The 20,542-nt window shown below is 34.7% G+C and overlaps 1 protein-coding gene across 2 annotated transcripts in view; it reads left to right on the top strand.

The window, feature by feature from the left end:
* Fmn2 (formin 2) overlaps positions 1 to 20,542 on the top strand; it is a 341,897-nt gene that overhangs the window by 242,704 nt on the left and 78,651 nt on the right. The window contains exon 14 of one of the 2 annotated variants that reach the window (XM_026390773.2): positions 1,543 to 1,635. The exons of the other annotated variant lie outside the window; for it this stretch is intronic. Coding sequence (XP_026246558.2) covers positions 1,543 to 1,635 — 93 coding nt within the window. The remainder of the gene's footprint in view (positions 1 to 1,542; positions 1,636 to 20,542) is intronic. 2 annotated transcript variants of the gene reach the window in all.

The following is a 20,542-nucleotide window of genomic DNA, read 5'->3' on the forward strand; positions in this document are numbered from 1 at the left end:
ATAGTCCATATTGCAGGATTTAAAGTTGTTCCTCTATTCAGACTATGGTTGTTGTGGGTAAAGGTTATTGAATAGTTGTAGGTAATTGGTCAGTTCTCTTCTGAATGGCTTTTAAAGCTATAAGGAAGCCAAAGGCCTATGGAAGATTGGAGTTGGGAAGCCCAGAAAAGAGGTTTTTATAAAGTGTCCCACATAGGAAGGATGAGAGCATTTGTACCAGAATAGAGCAGGAAAGAAGGAAATAGGGTCAACCTAAGAAGTATTAGGAGGTTAAAAAAAATTGGAATTTAAACAAGCAAGTGAGGAATAATTCCTGTTTTGGCTGAAGTTGTTTATGGCATGTGGTGGTACCACCAACAGAGGGAGAACAAGGAGGTATCCAGTTTAGAGATGGAGTTCTGTATTGAAAATACTGAGTGTCTGATATAGGTTGAAGTTTAATATGTGAGTCTGGGCTGGGAATATGGATTTCTGGATAATTGCTAGCATCCAATGGGCAAGAGCCTGTTCAGGCAGAGATTGGGAAAGGAGTGGACAGAGAGAACCCTAGATGTGCCAAAATGGTCTTCAATTTTGCTAGTCAGATGTCTTTTACCTTTGATGGAGAAAATGTGTGCTAACAATCCAGCCCTCCTATATTCCCTACTTAAACAAGTTAATGACCCGGAGGGGAAGAGAAGGAGGAAAACACAGTTTTGTTTTGTTTTGTTTTCAATCTTTTTTATAGTTGTAGATGGACAGCATGCCTTTATTTAATTTATTTTTTTATGTGATGCTGAGGATCGAACCCAGTGACTCACACATGCTAGGCAAGTGCTCTGCCACTGAGCTATAGTGCCCGCCCGAAAATACAGTTTTTATAAAGAGAAAAAAAAGGCTTGGAGAATTGGCAATCTTACTGCATGAATGGTAGTAAGAGTATGTTTTCCTGAGTTAAACATGAATTTGGCCAAAGTTTTGTGTTTCATATATCTGCTTTTCACTTTTCTCTGAAGACTACCTTAAGACCTTCACAATGCTACAGATAAGGAAGGTGGCCCAACTTTGGTGTCAGATCAGGATATCAATTGCAAATCTGCTACTTATATTTGTAGACCCTTCAGCAAATTAGTACCTTATTTGCACCTTAACTTCCTCAGCTATAAGAGGGTAATAATAGCTATTTCACTGACTTGTTCAAAGGATTAAATTAAATTATAGGTAAAAAGCATTTTGCATGTAGCAGATGTCCCATAATTATTGGTTCCTATACAACTTTCACCATTACTGTCATTCTTTGTTATTTTTTCAGAAATTTGGATTTTAATTATGGATAAACTTCTTTTTACAATTCTCTAAAAGAAAATCTTAATCATAGGCCTTTCATGTTAGTATTTTGATGTCTCCAAAATATATGCAGAACCTATGCCAATTAAGGTGGATAAGAGGATTTTCAAACTTCAGCTAATATGTTTTAAAATTGTTATAATGTTTCATTAGCAGTGTAATTCTCTAAATAATGCCTGCCTCTTTCTCTCTCTTTCTCTCTCTGTCTCATTTCAGCCTGTGAGGTTGAAGCTGGGAAAGTATACCAAGTCTCCTCTAAAGAGCACATGCAGCCTTTCAAAGAAAACATGGAGCAATTTATTATTCAAGGTAAATTGCAAAGAGATGTGGTGTTTTCCTCCCTTTTTAGCAGAAATATTGAAGGCACTTTTAAAAAAATACACATTGGTTTAAAAGGGATTATATTGACATTACAAAAAAAAAAAACCAGATTCATGAGTCTGTTTAATCATGAGTCATAGAGGTGTGAGAGGCTAGCAATTTGCTAAACATGCTACTCTCTAAAGAAATTATTTTTTTTTCATGACAGTAAATATGCTTGATAATAGTTAATATAGCTTGTATTTTTAAAGACATTAAAAATTCTCTTCTTTCTGTTATAGAATATTAGATATTCTTTTAACTATGCTTATGACCTCAGTTCAATCTGGTATTTATTTGGTGTGTCAAAACATTGTACCCAAAGAACAAAGCATACTGATGTTTTTCAGCTCTTCAGAACATTATTTCCTATTTTTCTTAGGATACACTAATACCTCTGGATATTTAACACTTTTCTTCGAGGGAGCTTAAAAACTTTATAAATATTATCTCATTGATGCTTCTTACATTCCTACGAGATAAGCAGGAATGGAAAAATTCAGAAGATACTAAAGAAACATTTTCTTTTTAAGAGGGAAAAGATCTATTAAAAGTCCTGCTGTTTGAATTGAAACTTACAATTATATCAAAGCATTTACTACTCAAAACATTTCTACTTTGGAATGTTACATCTCTTCTGAAGATCAGATTTGTATCATGCCATGCTCTGGGAAAGTTCTTGCTCTTTCAGGAATTCTCCTGGAGGCTGACATGGCATGAAACTGAGGCCAAGTAGCACTCTGAAGATTGGCTCCATCCTCTGCATATTAGGCTATGGTTTTTAATAGTTTGTTCAAGTGTCATTAATGATGATTTACAATGAATGAGTCATGTTACCATTTTGTTAAACGTAAGCACAGCTTTTTTTAGATGGGAAAATACTATTTAATCATTTAAGATAATCATGAAGATTGAAACAGAACTCTGTTGAGATTCATATTCAAAGTGATTGTCATTTTCAAATTCAGTGCTTCTCATGACCTAGATTGGAAACTACACTGAGTTCTGAAGAGTCCTTGAACCCAAATCGTTAGTCCTTAAGTTACCTACCAAGAGAACACTATATACTGATTGCATTCTTAGTAGTGAAATAAAACTAAGTCTTGACTTTTCCATCCAGTGTAATTTTAGGATCAAGAATATGTAACTTAAAAAAAATAGATAACTTAAAAAAATATATATATATAGGTAAAAGCATAAAATTAATTTGTGGTTTTTTGAGAAGTTATTCTAGGAAATGTTTTAAAAGAAGCAAGCATTTGCTGAGTTTAATGTCTAAAATGTAAAGAAGTGATACATTTATTGTTCACATTATATATGACTTATTACATGATATTTTGAATCTGTAGTGTATAGACCAGACATTTAAATTGGTTTCATCACTTAATATCAGTCATTTTTAAAGCATGAATAGCAATCTACTTAGAATTTAGGAATTATGCTTATAAACCAAGATGATCAGCCATAAGTATTTTCTTTGATGATAATTTATGATGATACAACGCCCTTGGGATTTGTCTAATGGTTCACTTGTGGGGAAAACAGGACTACCAGTTTTAGTCACATTAAATGGACAAACATCTCTTTAGATTTTAATGATCTTCCAAGATTTACTTAAACTCCTTACTATGAAATTCAGATACCTTTAAGTTTATACTTTTGTATGTTAAATGAAAACATTACTATTGTAAGGGTAATAACATACTTCTAAGTATTGAACACGTCACCTTTTTGCCTTTAAGTTATACAAGATGAGTCTTTCTTCATTGTTCTTTCATCACTTTCAACTGCTTTTTTATTTCTTCTCTAGTCTTATTCAGGTGTTCTGTGATTATTTGTTCATGAAAAAATTGGGGGGCGGGGAGTGGAGGATATGGCTCAATGGTAGAGTGCATGCCTGGGTTTGATCCCCAGCATCACACACACAAAAATTTTTATCAAGTATGCAGGTGTTATAGTTAAAGCTTTGTCCCAGGGTTTCATAAACTGACTTCCAGACCACTCACGTATAATCGAATCAAGCCTTTATTGAAGCACACCAGTGGCGGCTGACCAGAACATAAAGCTGTTCCCCTGAACAGCCCCGAACAATTGCAAGGGCACTCCTTATAAGCCTGAAAACCGCAAAAGGGATGTTCAAGAGGTCTAGCCAATGCAAGCAAGCCAGGTTACAGAAGCGGGACAGTGCAGTCAAGCGGAGGGAAGCCTAACCAATCACAGTTAGCCCAGTCACCCCAGTTACAGAAACAGAGCCCCGTGACCCTAGTTACAGAAACAATACCCCATTAGGTAGTTCCGTGTTCTTAAAGGTTTCTATAGCAAAAGGAAAAGAACATCCTTCCCCAGTCATGACCCTTCTACTTGGCATGGTTGTTTTACAGATGAAGTCATAAAACAAAATGGAGTCACATTTGCTTCTACTACCACACAGGCATTGTTTTGAATATGGCTTGTAGGGGTGAATAAGAAAATGTTTGTTTCTTAGTAGATCTTACATTCTACAATATCTAAAAGAGAATAACAATACAAACCACAGGCAAAAAATCCTTTGGAAACACTTATGTAGATCAAAAATGTGTCAAAAAACGTGAAACAATAAGTGACCAGCTTTGAGAATAGTTGTTTTTAAAACTATGTTCATTGACATATAGTGAAAACAATAGATTTCAAAATGTGTTTCTCTTATGATAAATTTTTTTAAATGTAGCAATTTTTACTCTAGATTTCTTCTAATTACCAGGAAAAAGAATTCTTAAAATCAGATTTATAAACCAAAGAAGATGCCACTTTAGTAAAAATAATATATGCCAATTCTTTGCTCATAAATAAGCTTTTATCAATAATAAATAGCATTCTTACATCAATCTTTGTTCAAATTAACTTACAGAGGCATATTCATATATTCATGTTTTTATATATCTAATCACAGTCTTTGGTGGAAAGGAGGGATATTGGGGATTGAACCCTGGGGAGATTAACCTCTAAGATATATCCTCAGTTCTTTCTATCTTATTATTATTTTGGGGACAGTGTCTCTCTAAATTGCTGAGGCTAGCCTTAAATTTGTAATCTTTCAGCCTTGGTTTCCCAAGTCTCTGAGATTATAGGCATGCATTGCCACGCCTACCTCAAAGTCATTCTTTTTTTTTCAGGGGACAGTGGACACCAGGGATTGAACTCAGGGGCACTTGACCACTGAGCCACAGCCCAAGCCCTATTTTGTATTTTTTTTATTATTATCATTAGAGACAGGGTCACACTGAGTTTGTTAGCACCTCACTAAATTGCTGGGGCTGGCTTTGAACTTGTTATCCTTCTGTCTCCGCCACCCGAGCTGCTGGGATTACAGGTGTGCGCTAACTCCGGCCTCAAAGTCTTTTTTAAGGTGACTCATTCTTAAAATCTAAAATGTCTTGAACAATTCAGAAGGCAGACTATTCTAATACTGGCCAAATTTTATTATTATTATTATTGCATTAGCTCCCACAGCATAACAGAAACATCTCTTAACCTTGTAATTCAGCTATTGTGTGGTCTGTGGACCACTTTCTAGCAATCTTTGTGTATTTCATCTGGCCCCCAAACCTACTGATTCATCCTAATTTTCCCTGCCTGCCCTACTAGTTCTACTCAAGCCAAGATTTCATGGACTCTGTTAAAATACCCACTCCTTTTGAATGTCCCTCTTTTCTACTCTAAAATAGGTGACTTTAGAAGATTAAGCCCTATTGCTTTAAGGCATTAAGTATTTATAAAGTGGAGCTTTGTTCTGTCCTTGGGAGAATATACTCACTCAAATAATGTTCTGATCTCTACCCAGCTTTATGTTCTTTATAACACTGATCATTGTGTGTAATTGCATTAAGTATTTATTCCTTAACAATATGAGCTTCATTGAGAGAGCAGCTTTGCTCTGCTTCTCCCTGTGTTCCTGCAGAGTGATGCCCAGCATGTAGTACTCTAAATCTTTTTAACCAAGCAAAAGGACAGCAGTTCTCCCTAAGCTCACCTCTTTATCTCTGTCTAAAAGCAAGAGAACTTTTGCTTTGGAGTTAGAGAGTGTCTTACAGTGAAACGTGACTGGTGTCACCTTTAACTCAGGACTACTGATCAGCCATTGAAATTTGTTTCTACTCACTAATGCTGTAAGATTTCCTATGCAAATTCAGCTTTTTCAGTTTCTGAGATAATTCATATTGTCTCCTCTCAAGCTTCCACTTTCCTCTACTGAGTGCCTGTGACTATAATGACAACCTCCCTGAACACTTCATTGACAAAAGCTTACATAAAAGCTTCCCCCATGCCTTCCCACCAGCACATCTCCAGACCAGCATCTTCTAAACCCCTGCTTCCTACATATCTCTCACTACAGTCAAGAAAAATCCTGCCCTCATCAACAACAAATCTTCTACGTGTGCTCTGGACCTGAGATTTCTGATTTTATATAGAAATACACTTTTGCATGTACTTGTCTGTCCTCAGCAATAGCATTTTTTCTTCTCAGCTTGAATTTTGTTGTTGTTTTTGATACCACTCAGATGTACTTTCGTCTTAAAGAGCATAAAACTACAGGAAGTTATATACCTATGTAAAGGGCAAGCCTTTTTAGTGCCTGTGAGGCTTGCTTTTCAGAGATTTGACTTGGGAGTGGGAGAATTCAAATGAAAGAAAGTAAAAAGTACTATGCAAAGGAGGGAACTCATGAGTAAACTTAGTATTTGCATAGTGGGGAGAACTGAGTGGTTCTCTATTCTTCTGTGAATTTAGAAGACACTGGTGCCCTGGATTGGAATGAGCAGAGAAACCCCAAGGGACCAGGCAGTGTGGACTTAAGTATTCCTGGCTAAGGAAATTGGGATTCCTGGTGTCTTGGGGAGCATAAGATTAGAGGTTTAAGAGGTTAAACTGGCAACAATGCAAAAGGACTAAATGGTGGCAGTTTGGACTTTGACTTAAGAGACCATGTATAAGACTCTTATCGTAAAGCATTGGAGAAATGTGTGGCCCTATGCTAAGGAAGATGTGATGGTGCCAAAGAGAACACACAAGATAGAACCAAGTGGACACAGAAGATACATATTTGTCCAGATTTCATATTTGAGTGGCTGAGTGAGTAGTATTGCTAATCACTGAGATGATTATGAGTTGAATATTCCTTATCTGAAATTCTTGGGGTCAGAAGTGTTTTTAATTTCAGTTTTTCATATTTTGAAATCTTTGTAGAGTCTTTACCAGTTGAGCATCCTAGTTTGTAAATCCAAAACACTCCAAAATCCCAAACCTCAATAGTTTCAGATTTGGGAACATTTTGGAGTATGGGTTTTCAGATTAGGATACTCAACCTATATTGAAAAATATTTGAATGATGAGCATGATTACCTATGTATAAACATACAAGTGGGTATGCCCAGTGGGCAAATGGGTATATGAGTTGGACTCAGCATAGAGGACTGAGATTGAGGATATCCTATGGGAGATGATATTGAGTGGATGTCATCACCTAGGATGATAAGGAAAATAGGCAGGGATAACATTCTGGTAGAGAACCACATTTATAGGATGAAGAGAGAAAGAGATGCCACCACCCACACATGTTAGTAGTCAGATAAATAGGAGGAAAATTGACAGGCTGTTGTGTGGAAGCCTGGGTTTCTGGAAGATGGAGATTATCTTAGTGGTACCTATTCAAATGTATTGAATGACATTTAGGATTATGAGTATGAATATTTCTTGAGCTTTGAAATTTAAGAGAAGTGAGAAAGTAGAATGATATCAGGGGGCAACAATTTTTGAAGTTATTGTGGGGCAACTGTACTAGATGCATAAATGCTTGGCTTAATTAATCTAAGTTACCAAAATCCAACTTATCTCTACTTTATGTCATCCTATGTGATGATTTTCTTTTTGTGCATGTGTGATGAAGAAAATTCTTAATCTCCAGATGAGTTATTAAGCATTTATTTGTGAGCATCATCAGTTTTTCTTTTTATCTTTTTTATTAAGTAGCTGAAGAAAACAGGAGAGAAACAAAATGAGATAAATGAGTTTCTAGAGAACCTCATGCTTTTCTAATATTTCTCTCAAAACTCAGCACACTCTTTTTTCCCCTTTGTTTCTGAATCCAAGTTGTAAAAAATTATGTTATTGCTGAGCTCCCTTAGATGTTTGTTAACTTGCTTTTATATATATATATCTCCTTGTGTTGGAGTTCCAGGAAAAGAAATAGGAGCCTCCTTTTGTTGGCCTTCACTAGGTTTTTACTCAGTGGATACATTTTGATACATTTGTATTTTAAAACTTAATAAAGAGAATGGGGTGTTTCTGCACTTGCTATGTTGTGAAGTCCCTACTGTGATTTTATAAATCAAAAATAGCTAATGGGATTTTTCACAAACCCCACTCTCTATAGCTCCCCCTTTTCCCAATCGTCTCCTCCTTAAATGAATGAAGCACAGTAAAATGTGGCTGAAAAATTCCTGTAGAGGAATAAAACTGTTTTAGTCAGCTTTTCCATTGCTATGACCAAAAGACCCAACAAGAACAATATGATGAGAAAAAAGTTTATTTGGCTCACAGTTTCAGAGGTCTCAGACCAAAGATGACTGACTCCGTAGCTCTGGACTCAAGGTGAGGCAGAACATCAGGGTGGAAGGGCAGGCAGAGGATAGCAGCTGAGGACATGGCCACCAGGAAGCAGAGAGTGCTTTGCTCACCAGGGACAAAATAGAAACCCAAAAGTCACTCCCCAGTGACCTACCTCCTCCAGCCACACCCTACCTGCCTGGAATTACTGCCTAGTTATCCACATCAGTGGATTAATCCACTGATTAGTTTAAGGCTCTCATAACCCAATCATTTTGTAACATTGGATCTAGATAGTCGGGTTCTTTGTTTCACAAATTCGAGGAATGAAATCCACGGACACAGGGTAAGAGCAAAATAACAGGATTGATTAGAGTAATAGAAAGAAACAAAGTAGAACTCCCCATAGAGAGGAGCCCCAAGACAGGGAGGCCAGTGGGTATCTGTTGTCTGGGAGTTTTTAAAGGCATACCTGATGGCTGAACAAAGGTGATTGGTGTGAGGTGAGGGATGCCATCAAGCTCTATAAACTCTGAATTTAATAAGCCAATCAGAAGTGCATAATTTCAATTCTTTATTTAGAGGATGGGTCTCAACTGGTGGTTTTGACATGTCTTTTAGAAAGAGGCAGCGTTTCAGATAGGGGTCTGCTTAGGGTCAGCTGTTGCTAGGAGTAAGGGCCAGAGTAACTAAGGAAGGGTTGCTGTCGTTGCAGCTGCAAGGAACAGAAACAGGGATTCTAGACCAGAAGAAGGCCTTGTTGTTAATGCTGGTAGGGAGCAGCGAGTCATAAGATACCTTTAAGACCTGGTGTCTCCTTTCATTTGGGCATGATGTGTCCCCCTCACCTCCAAGGCCCTTATCCTGGCTGCCTATGGGATCTATCTTCTGCCTCAATTTCAACTCTAAATGTTCTTGCATTGTCTCACGTGTGACATTCTGGGTACACCTAATATCCAAACCATAACAAGAACCAAGATGAAAATGCATGAATTTGTTATCACATGCTTGTAATTAGAAGGGTGTTGAACCTCGAGTCTTAGATATACAATCTTTAATATTAGCAAAACTATACCTAAAATGAAAAGAAAGCATTTTGGGGTTTCTATTTTGTCCCTGGTCAGCAGAACTGTCTCTGCTTCCTGATGGCCATGCCCTCAGCTGCTTTCCTCTGCTATGCCTTTCCATCAGTGAAAGCAGTGATAATTAATTGTACCAAAGAGTAAGAAGTCTACAGGAGTGAGGATCTTCTGTCAGAAACTGTACCCAGGACATCCTATAAGCAATGTTTCATATTCAGGGTAAGTGTGTTTGGTGTTGCTTTTATTTCTTTTTCTGAAAATGTAAGAACTTTTTCAGTTAACGTATCATTAAAAACTTTTTTCATTAAAGAGAGGAATTTGACTTTTTTAGGCGATCTTTCATTGACCACTTGAAATTGAAACAAAAGCTTAATTGTCTTTTAAGCAATTGTTCTGTATTCACTATCAGTGTGATAATAACTATTGAGACTTGATACTATTTTTGCTATGCTAAAAAATTCACCAAAATTTACTTAAACTCAATGTGATTTCAATTTCTTAACTTCTTATGGCAGTCTAGACAATTATGATTATCTCTTTCTCAATGAGGAAAAAAATCTCAGAGAGCTCATTACTTGACTAAAATCACACAGTAAAGGAGAAGCTATACTATAGTTTAATTTAAAAATTATACTACTATAGTAAGAGTCCCATTTCATGTAAAACATTCAGCTAACGTCAAAAGTTCACCAATAACAGAACTGGAAAATGGAAACACTTAGGGATTAGTGCAATATTGTGCAGACACCATGCACCAGACAAAGCTCTATCCCCTAGTGCATTGACAAATGAGGATTCTATTTTAGATTCTCTTGTACCTTTCATGTCACTCTTAACATTTGAGAAGCGTGACTATGAAATGACTCTTCTGAAAATAAACTTTACCCTGATTTCTCTCTGTGAGTTAGATTTCTGTTAGCTACAATCATTCATTCTGCAACTGTGGGTGAGGATTGACTAAAGAGCCTCTGAAGAGTGGGAGCTTTTAACAGCTGGGCAGTGTGTTTCTATTTGGATGGTCCTGCTGACACATCATACTAAATATCTCTACAGTGTGTTCCATGCTGTATCTTCAATGAGTGATTGCTATTTCCACTCCAGCTCTTCAGTTCTTGTGCCTCTCCTTTGTTCCTAATGTTATAAAGGACATTGCCACCCATGTGATTATCCAACATAGAGAGCTTGGTCTTATGCTTTATTTCTTTTTCTTAAAATATCATGTAAGAACTTTTTCAGTTAAAGTATCATTAAAAATTTTTTGTATGAATGATGATAATATTTAAATAATGCATGCATCTATTACAAAATCCAGACATATATAGCAGAATGTAAGTCTCCTTACTGTTCTTTTCCTCTGTTTTAACCACTGATATGTCACATTTGTATCCTCTCAGAGAAAATAGGCATAAACATGTGTGCATATATTCATATACATTTTCATATACACATTTTATGAATGGTAGTGTGTTTTGTATGATCTGTATCTTTAATTTTTATTTTGAAATATTTTGTATTTAGGTATGTTTCACATTTATTACACATAATATAGAGAAGCATGTATGTTTGTGCATATATATATGTACACACATACACATATACTTACAAGATGAAATTTGTATATGTTTATATTCATTATATGTAACACAAATTAAGTGTAACATTATTTATATGATATAGTTGATTCTTATCATTTGTTGTAGTTCTATTTTATAAAGTTGCTGTGAATACTGAATTAGTGAATACTGAACCATTGCTTCTTGCAGGGTTAGTTTCCTGCAAGTGTGATGTCACATATTTGTCAATCGTTCTATACATAAGCTTGTGTTATGTGTATTTATGTTTAAGACACCTTACATAATATATATTATTAATTCCTAACATTGAACTCAGGATCAACAACAGTGTGTGACTCATGCCTGATTCATTCAACACATGTATATTTTGCCTGTGAGGTGTGTCATAGCTTTCTTGCATTTAGGAACACTGGATAGCTTGCTCTTTAACACAATACTTACTTGGCAACCTAAATCATGAAAAGACCAAATTAAACAAACAAAAAACATGCAGAGGGCTGGAGATGTGGCTCAGCGGTAGCGCGCTCGCCTGGCATGCGTGCGGCCCGGGTTCGATCCTCAGCACCACATACCAACAAAGATGTTGTATCCGCCGAGAACTAAAAAAATAAATATTAAAAAAAAAAACATGCAGAGATGCAAAAAATGAAGCATTGAGTAGATGAGGGAAAGAAACCTTGTTTACAGTGTGTTTACTGAAATAAGAAGGTAGGGTGTCACCTTGTTCAGCCTCAGCTGAGAGAATGCTGATTTATTTAACAAAAATAGTATTATGTCATAGACGAGTATATATGTTATGGCCTAAATGAGGTCTGAAATTATAATGAAATCAGCAGTCCTACATACTCAGCTCAAGGAATAGAACATGAAAACTATCTTCAACTCTTCTGTTATTCTTTCCCCAGTCTTATGCCTGTGTTTTCCTTTGGAGATGACCCCTATCCTGAATTTTGCATTTATCATTTCTGTGCTTTCTCCTTACAGTTTTTTCCCAAAAGTGTAAATTGTAACCAATTTGTTGTTTTGATTTATGAGTTTATGAACTTTGTATAAGTAGAAATATAAACATAATCTTCTGCATCTTGTTTCTTTTCCTCCACTGAAAATCATTTTTGAGATTCTTCTATTTATTTATATGATTCTATTTTTTTAAATTCTTATTCTTTGCAGCACTGTAAAATACCATAATCTTCCTTCCTCTTCTTTTCATTTCATATCCATTATGGAAAATATTTAGCTGAACATTTGTGTTCACAAACCCTAGTGTGTGTGTAAACTCCTTTGCGGTACATACCTAGGAAAGGATTTCCTGGCATAGGGTATATGAATCTTCAGGCCATCAGCATCAAACCAAAATGTTTTAAAAGTAATTAGTTTCAGTCTACACTTATACCAGCACAGTTCCAGTTGTGTAAGATCTTGCCGGTACTTGATTCTTAGATTTAATTTTTAAAATCCTTATCTACTCTTTAAAATAGTATTCTACTCAGTTTTTAATTTTCATTTGCCTGATCATTTATGAGAATTAATGTATTATCACATGTTTATATTTGTTTCCTTGTCGATGAAATATCTTTTTGAGTCTTTGGCTATTTTTCTATCAATGTGTCTTTTACTTACTATTTGAAAAGTCTTTAGATATTTAGGATATAAAACATGACCAATTAAGTTATTACAAACACTTCTCCCACTTTGGAGCTTTTCATTTAATTTTCCTTCTGCTGACTTGATAGAGGTTTTTTATTTCTCTATAGTTATATTTATCAACATTTTCCTTGATGATACATAATTTTTGCCTCATTTAAGGAATTCTTATCTACTATAAGTATATATCTGTTTCCTCTATTTTCTTGTTAAAATTTTAATAATTTTATTTTCACATTTAATCCTTCAATTCATTTGAAATAGAGTTCCCCCATGGTCTGTGACACAAATCAATATTTTTTTTTTGTCAGATGTTTTAGTTGTTCAGTACCATATGTTGAATAAGCCATCTTTTCTCTCTTAATAGACAGGGCCATTTCTATCATGTAGTCTCTTCTCATTGTTTTCCTGGATTTTCTCCACACTATTGCATTGTTTATCCTCATAACAAAACCTGTTACTGCCTTATTTATTATAGCCTTCTAATTAGTCTTGAAATGTGCAAAGTTTAAATCCATCCCTTCTTTAGGAGAGTTATGCTTCTTGGAAACTTATCAATTTCACACACACACACACACACACTATATATATATATATATATATATATATATATATATATCTGTTAGGATTTTTTTAGTTCTTCATTTCTTTTTTATTGTTTTTATTTGTTTTAATTAGTTATATATGACAGAAGAATACATTTATGCACTTTGATATATCAAACATAGATGGGATATAGTTTCTCATTTTTCTGAGTGTACATGTTGTAGAATCAAATTCACAATAGCTAAACTATGGAATCAACCTAAGTGTCCTTCAATAGATGAATAGATAAAGAAAATGTGATATATATATATATATATATATGTGTGTGTGTGTGTGTGTGTGTGTGTGTGTGTGTTTTCCCAGTGGAATATTATTCAGCTTTAAAGAAGAATGAAATTATGGCATTTGCCAGTAAATGGGTGAAGTTGGAGAATATCATCTGTCAGGATTTGGACACAATTATTTTTTAGAGTCCATAAAACTGACATGTTTATGATAGCAAGAATTTATATCTATGAGCATGATAAAGATTGATTTATCTGTGTCTCTTGATGACTATCTAAAAAGCTTTACAATTTTATTAAGGTCTTTACTTTTTTTGCAGATTTATTACCAAAGTCTTTTTTTTCTGCTATATTTTGTGAATCACACTTTTTTTGAAAATCTACAAAATTTATATAATTATTGTAGAAAGAATTGCAACCTGTTAGTGTGCTGAACTCTCTTATTAATATATTAATTTGGGGCTTTGTTTCTTTTTTATTCCATTCCTCTCTTCTGGCCATATTTCTCTGGCTTCTCCCTGCATAGACAGGAAGAGTGGAAACATCATTTTGCAAAGGGGCATGATTAGAGGGTTACAAATAATTATTTTGGCCATCTTTGTAAATACTTCACCATAGACTGATTGAAGGCTTTCTGCTCATGAATTTTTCCCCTTTACTACTTTGAAAGTTATTTTCTATATTTTTATTCTTTATACACAACATTGATATTTTAACACAATTCTTTTCTTCTTGTGTCTACAGTATACAGTTGTTTTGATGTGTGCCTTCATAGTAAAATGATTACTACAGTCAAATAGTTAACTTGTAGTTAACATCATTTCACATAGTTACATTTGGAGTGGTGGTCAAAGTATCTAAACGTGACCTTCTTAGTAAATTTTCAGTATATGAAACAGTATCATCATCTCGTCTTCATACTGTACCTGAATCCCTTATTCATCCTGCGTAACTGCAGTGATGTACTTTTGACTTTTGTCTCCACATTTTCCCCACCCCCAACCCCTGACCTTTCTACTCTGTTTCTGTGTATATGAAACAGGTTTGGGGGGTTTAGTTTTGTCCTTTTTTAGATACTACATATAAATGACATCATACAGAATTTTTTTCCCATGAACCCAATTCTTTACAAAAGTCTTAAGTTGCTATTTTTAGTTCCTTCCAATTAATTCAAGTCCTTAGACTATTTTAACATGAATATTACCTATTTCTATGCTATTCTTTTCTAGTATTTTATTTTTATTTTATATTTTATGACTCCCAAAATAAAGAAGTATTATTGTCTTATATATTCACTTTTTGCTTTAAGCTTAACCAATCCCATTTTTTGCTCACCATTTCTTCAAATTCTGCCTGCCTTCTAACATTATTTTACTACTCGAAAGTCAATCCTTTAAAAGTTACTTTCGCATGAACTCTAGGTTGTAAATTACTTTTGTCTGTGTTGAAATATCTTCATATCACACTTAGTTTTGAGAGTAGATTTGCTAATTATAAAATTCTGAGTTCAAAGTAAATTCCTTTCAGCCGTCTGGAGGCCTTGATCCTTCTTCCTCCTTGCATTGACAACTAGACTTGGACCCAACTTTTTGTTTCTTTGTTTCTAATCTAAATTTTTCTCTCAGGCCCTTTTATGTTTTTCTATTTCTCATTATGTTTGTTTTGGCTAATCATCAGGAGGCACTACCAACCAAGAATTATTTTTAAATAAATTCTTGCCCTGCAGGTTAGACTCCCATGTTATGCACTGTGTCCCTGCACAGTGCAAGATCCCATTTGGGATTATGAACTCATGTGAGGTTTCCCTTCTACCCAGAGCTGCCATGAGATGGACATGTTTCCTTAATGTCTAATTTAATGGAGGTGACACTTTTGAGGTTTTTTTTCCAAGATGTCTCTGGGAATCTTGAAAGATTTTAGTCCTGTTCGAAATTTTCATGTGTGGCATCAAACCAAAGTGATACCTAAGGGCAGAGCTGGTTTACGCCTCTTTGGAATCCTGCTCCTGTTTGCTTTTATGGCCTCAGAGAATTTTCCTTATTTTCTATCCAACTCAGCCATGCATTCAGTCTTTTAATCCAAGTTTGCTGTGAAACTTTTTAGATATCTAGCCTATAATATGTTAAACACATAAGATCTTTAAAATAATTTGTATTAGTATGTTTTCCTAAATGACCTTAATAGTTTCATTATAAAAAATATATCAGAAGTTGTTTGCTAATTTTCCTCCTTGTCAACCTTTTTACTACATTGTTTTTATTTTATTAATTATTTCTTTTAATTAAGTATATATGATAGCAATATGCATTTTGATTCATTATACACAATTGCAGCACAACTTTTCATTTCTCTGATGTACACTATGTAGCATCACACCATATGTGCAGTCATACATGTACCTCGGATTATGATGTCCATCTCATTCCACAATCTTTCCCTGTCCCCCAGGCCCCCTCCCCCTTCTGTCCCCTTTGCCCCATCAAAGTTCCTCCATTTTTCCCATGCCCTCCCCCCGTTATGGTCCAGCATCCACTTACCAGAGAGAACATTTGGTCTTTGGTTTTTTTGAGATTGGCTTACTTCACTTCCATGATATTCTCCAGCTCCATCCATTTACCTGCAAATGCCATAATTTTATTCTCTTTTAATGCTGAGCATATTACTTTGTGTGTGTGTATATATGTATCACAGTTTTTTTTTATCCATTCATCTATTGAAGGGCATCTATGTTAGTTACACAGTTTAGCTATTGTGACTTGAGCTGCTATAAACATTGATGTGGCTACGCTACTGTAGTATGATGATTTTAAGTTCTTTGGGTATAGACCGAGGAGTGGGATAGCTGGGTTAAATGATGGTTCCATTCCAAGTTTTCTAAGGAATCTCCATACTGCTTTCCATAGTGGTTGCACCAATTTGCAGTCCCACCAGTGATGTATGAGTGAGAGCCTACATTTTTGGAGCAAATTTTTGCCTCATGCACATCAGATAGAGCACTAATCTCCAGGATATTTAAGGAACTTAAAAAACTTAACACCAAAAGAGCACACAACCCAATAAATAAATGGGCTAAGGAGCTGAACAGACACTTCTCAGAAGAAGATATACATTTGATCAACAAATATATGAAAAAAATGTTCAACATGTCTAGTAATTAGAGAAATGCAAATTAAAACTACTCTAAGATTTCATCTCATGCCAAGTCAGAATGGCAGTTATAAATAGTGCAGACAACAATAAATATTGGTGAGGATCTGGGGGAAAAGGCACCTTTATACATTGCTTTTTTAAAAAGAAGGATTACAGTGAATAGATATACATTTCTCACAGTGCACACTTGAATATGTTCCAATGTGTTGAACTGCTAAGCATCACAACATTCCTAAATGTGGAAGCAATATTGATCTTCTTGTTCATGTCCCCCTTTTCCATACTCTCGCAGTCCTGTCTCCCTGAAGTAATCATCACTAAGTCCTGTAGATTTCTGAGACATGTTGACTTCACTCTGATCCAGTGCATTAATCATATCCTATCCCAAATTAATCTCTTGCTTTTACAATGTGAAAAAATTCCCAACATGTCTTCTTTTTCCTTGATATTGTCATTCTGTTACAGTATGATTACCAACAAACTCATAGTAACCTGGGAATGATTGAATTATAACAAACATGTAAAGTATGTGATACTCATAATGTAGATATAAAATATACAAAATAAATATTCAATATATAAAATAGATACAGATATATATGATGTATATGATATATAATATATAGCTAATATATTTTAAATGTAATTTTAAGGGCTGGGGATGTGGCTCAAGCAGTAACGCGCTTGCCTGGCATGCGCGGGGCGCTGGCTTCGATCCTCAGCACCACATAAAAATTAAAAATAAAGATGTTGTGTCCACCAAAAACTGAAAAATAAATATTAAAAAAATTCTCTCTCTCTCTAAAAAAAATGTAATTTAAAAATATTCTTTGCCCTCCATGTTACATAATGCATAATTAACTGCATTTTTTTTCTTTTATGATTAAGTCTAAACTCTTCTTTTGTTACTGGGCAATTGTGTAGGTTCCACCATGAAGATTAATCCTGACCAAATTGTTATGTTCTTGTGGCAGAAACTTGAATATATTCCTTAATGGTTGTTGTGAAACTTTCTAGCTTTTTGAAGAAAAATAATTTGTTTCAAAATTAACACTTTTAAAATTTTAAGGCTCTTTTGTTAAAGCATTTCTGGAATAATGAAATCCATGATTTTCTATAGTTTTACAAGTCTATGGTTACTTCTGAAATATCAACATGTTGATTCAGAGGAAAATATTGATAACTTAAGTTTAACCATTTAGAACTTATAGGTTTTCTGATAATGTTTAAAATCTGCCAACTTATTGGTTTTATGCTTTACATGTGTCCTCACATGTACAGTTACCTGGACTTTTGGACAGCTAGGGACATAGAATTGAGCGTTTGTGTTCATGTAGAAGGTCTCTGGTTCCTGATCTCTACTCTGATGTTAAGTAGCACTTATTGGTGAGGCATACATCCGTGGCACAGCACAGTGCCCAGGTGTAACTTCCCCTCTCTATTGCACATGATTGGAATCTTGGGAAGACATTTATAAAGTGCATGAACTTACAAGCAAAGTCATGGCACTCGATGGTGAATGATCTCATCTCTTCTGCCAAATCTGGTAAATTGATAATGTCTCCTTCAGCTTTGAGAATCTCTCAGATTTACCTGGATTCTTTGGTTTAAAAGAGTAGCATGAGTAATTAGTAATGACTGTGACATTAAGGAGACATGGTAAGGAGGTAAGGAAGACTAAGCAGTAGCAAGTATTTTTCTTCCAATTTTCCTCCCTTTTTGTTAATAAATAATTGCTTATATTTGTACATAAGGAATACATTATACTTCATACATTTTGTTATATAAAATGTTTATATGTAAGGAATATTTGTAAAGTTTATATATATTTATTATTACACATTTAAGGAAAAACCAAACCTAAGTCATTTTTTAGGATAAAATTTGATTTCTTTTAATGTGGTTTTGAAAGCTTTAACAATGTGATGTTTTTGTCAAGTCAAGGAAGATGGTTATAAGACATACCAAAAAGCTGTCACAAAATTTATGGAAACGTTCTTGTTTAATTAAACAGTGGATTTAGGTTTATTTATTGCTAATACAATCAAACTAAATACTTGCCTTCTGGACTTCTCTATTACCATCCATTTCCCCAGATGAAACTTCGGAGCATTCCTGATTCTATTTTTTTAAAAATTCTTTGTATGAATTATCTCTCACTCATTTTTTCCCAACTGTGTTCCCACTCCACCCCTCCACATTATTGCAGTAGCTTCCCAACTGATGAATGTGCCTCCAGCCTCTGTTCTCTCTAGTTCATTCCATAGCTACAGCAGTGACCTTGCAGGGGTGCAGGCAAAAGTCTCCATTGCTTTTATAATGTTGTTCAAATCCTCTGTGTTCTGATTTTCTGTCTATATCAGTTACTGAGAGAAAAGGGTTGAGATCTCTACCTACAATTATCTATTGCCTATTTTTCCATTCAGTTTTTCAGTTTGGAGATTTTGTCTTTTCTTTGCAGTTTTGCTTGTTCATTTTTGCTTTATGTATTTTGAAACTGTGTTTTTAGGTACATATATAGTTAGAATTATTGTTTTTCTGTTGAATCAATCATTATATTATGTTCCTCTTTTTTCCTGGTAATATGTCTTACTCTGAAGTCTAAGTTGTCTGATTTAAGTATAGCTACTTCAGCTTTATTTTGATTAGTGTTTGCACAGTATGCATCGTCTTTTTACTTTTAAGCTGAGTGTATGTTTATATTTTAGGCAGGTTTCTTCTAGAGAACACAGAGTTGAACTTCATCAAGTCTAACATCCTGGCATGTCATTGTAGTATGGAGTAATGTAATTATGGTTGGGTTTAATTTATCATATTTGGATTGTTCATCTACTATTTGTCGTAGCTATTGTTTTTCCTTTTTTGCTCTTACCCTTAGTTTCCTATGGGTTAGTTGAGTATTTTTTTAATATTTAATTTTATTCCCACCATGAATTATAATGCTCTAGATCTTTGTTTTATATTTTCAGTGGTTACTCTAGTGTTTTGCCCTTTTAATTTGTCAAATGAAATTGTAAGAACTTTTTCATTTGGTGCAAGAACTCTACAACAATACACTCTCATTCTCCTTCCTGTGCTTTTTGGTATTGTTGTCATTTGTTTTACTTCTATATATATTATAACCAAAATAATATCTTATCCTGCTTTATCTATTTAAGTCAGTTATCTTTAAGGGAATTTTAAAATAAGAAAGAAACATTTCATATTCATTCATGCAAGTAACATTTCCAGCTCTTTTCATTCATTTATATGTTCTTTAACTTAAATATCTAAACATTTAACTAAATAATTTCCTTGAACATTTTACAATATGCCAATTTGCAGATACAGAATCTTTTTAGCATTCATTTCTTGAAAATTTTTCTTTATTTTCCTGTTTTGAAAAATATTTTCACTGACTATGGAGCTCTCAGATGTCAGTTATGCTAGTCATCTTTCCATTACTGTGATAAAATATGTGAGACAACCAGTTTAAAAGATCCATGGTCACTGGGTCCTGTTGCTTTGGTCCTGTGGCAGTACATTACATCATGGCTGAATTCATGGAGAAAAAAAAGAGAGAGGGGTGGGTCCCAATATCTCCTTCAAGAGTGTGTGTCCCCAGTGACCTAACTTCCTTCTACTAGACCCATCTCCTAAAGAACATCACCTCCCAGTAGTGCCACGTACTGACAACCAAACCTGTAGCACATGGACCTTTGAGGGACACCTTTTCAAACCATAGCAATAAAGTTAATTTTTTTCTTTTCACACTTTAAGATATTGTTCTCTGATTTTTCCGCTTGCATGGTTTCTGATGAGAAATCTGTATTCATTTTTGATTGCTGTTATAACAATTTATGAGAAACTCAGTGGCTTAAAAATAACAATTTATTTTCTTATAATTTTGGTGGTCAGAAACCCAAAATGGGTAAAAGTGATACTGTTGTTAACAAGGCTGTGTACCTTCTGGAGGCTGCAGGGAAGATTCTATGTCTTTGCCTTTTTTCAGATT

Source organism: Urocitellus parryii, chromosome 9, assembly GCF_045843805.1.
Source record: "Urocitellus parryii isolate mUroPar1 chromosome 9, mUroPar1.hap1, whole genome shotgun sequence".
NCBI classification, from domain to species: Eukaryota; Metazoa; Chordata; class Mammalia; order Rodentia; family Sciuridae; genus Urocitellus; species Urocitellus parryii.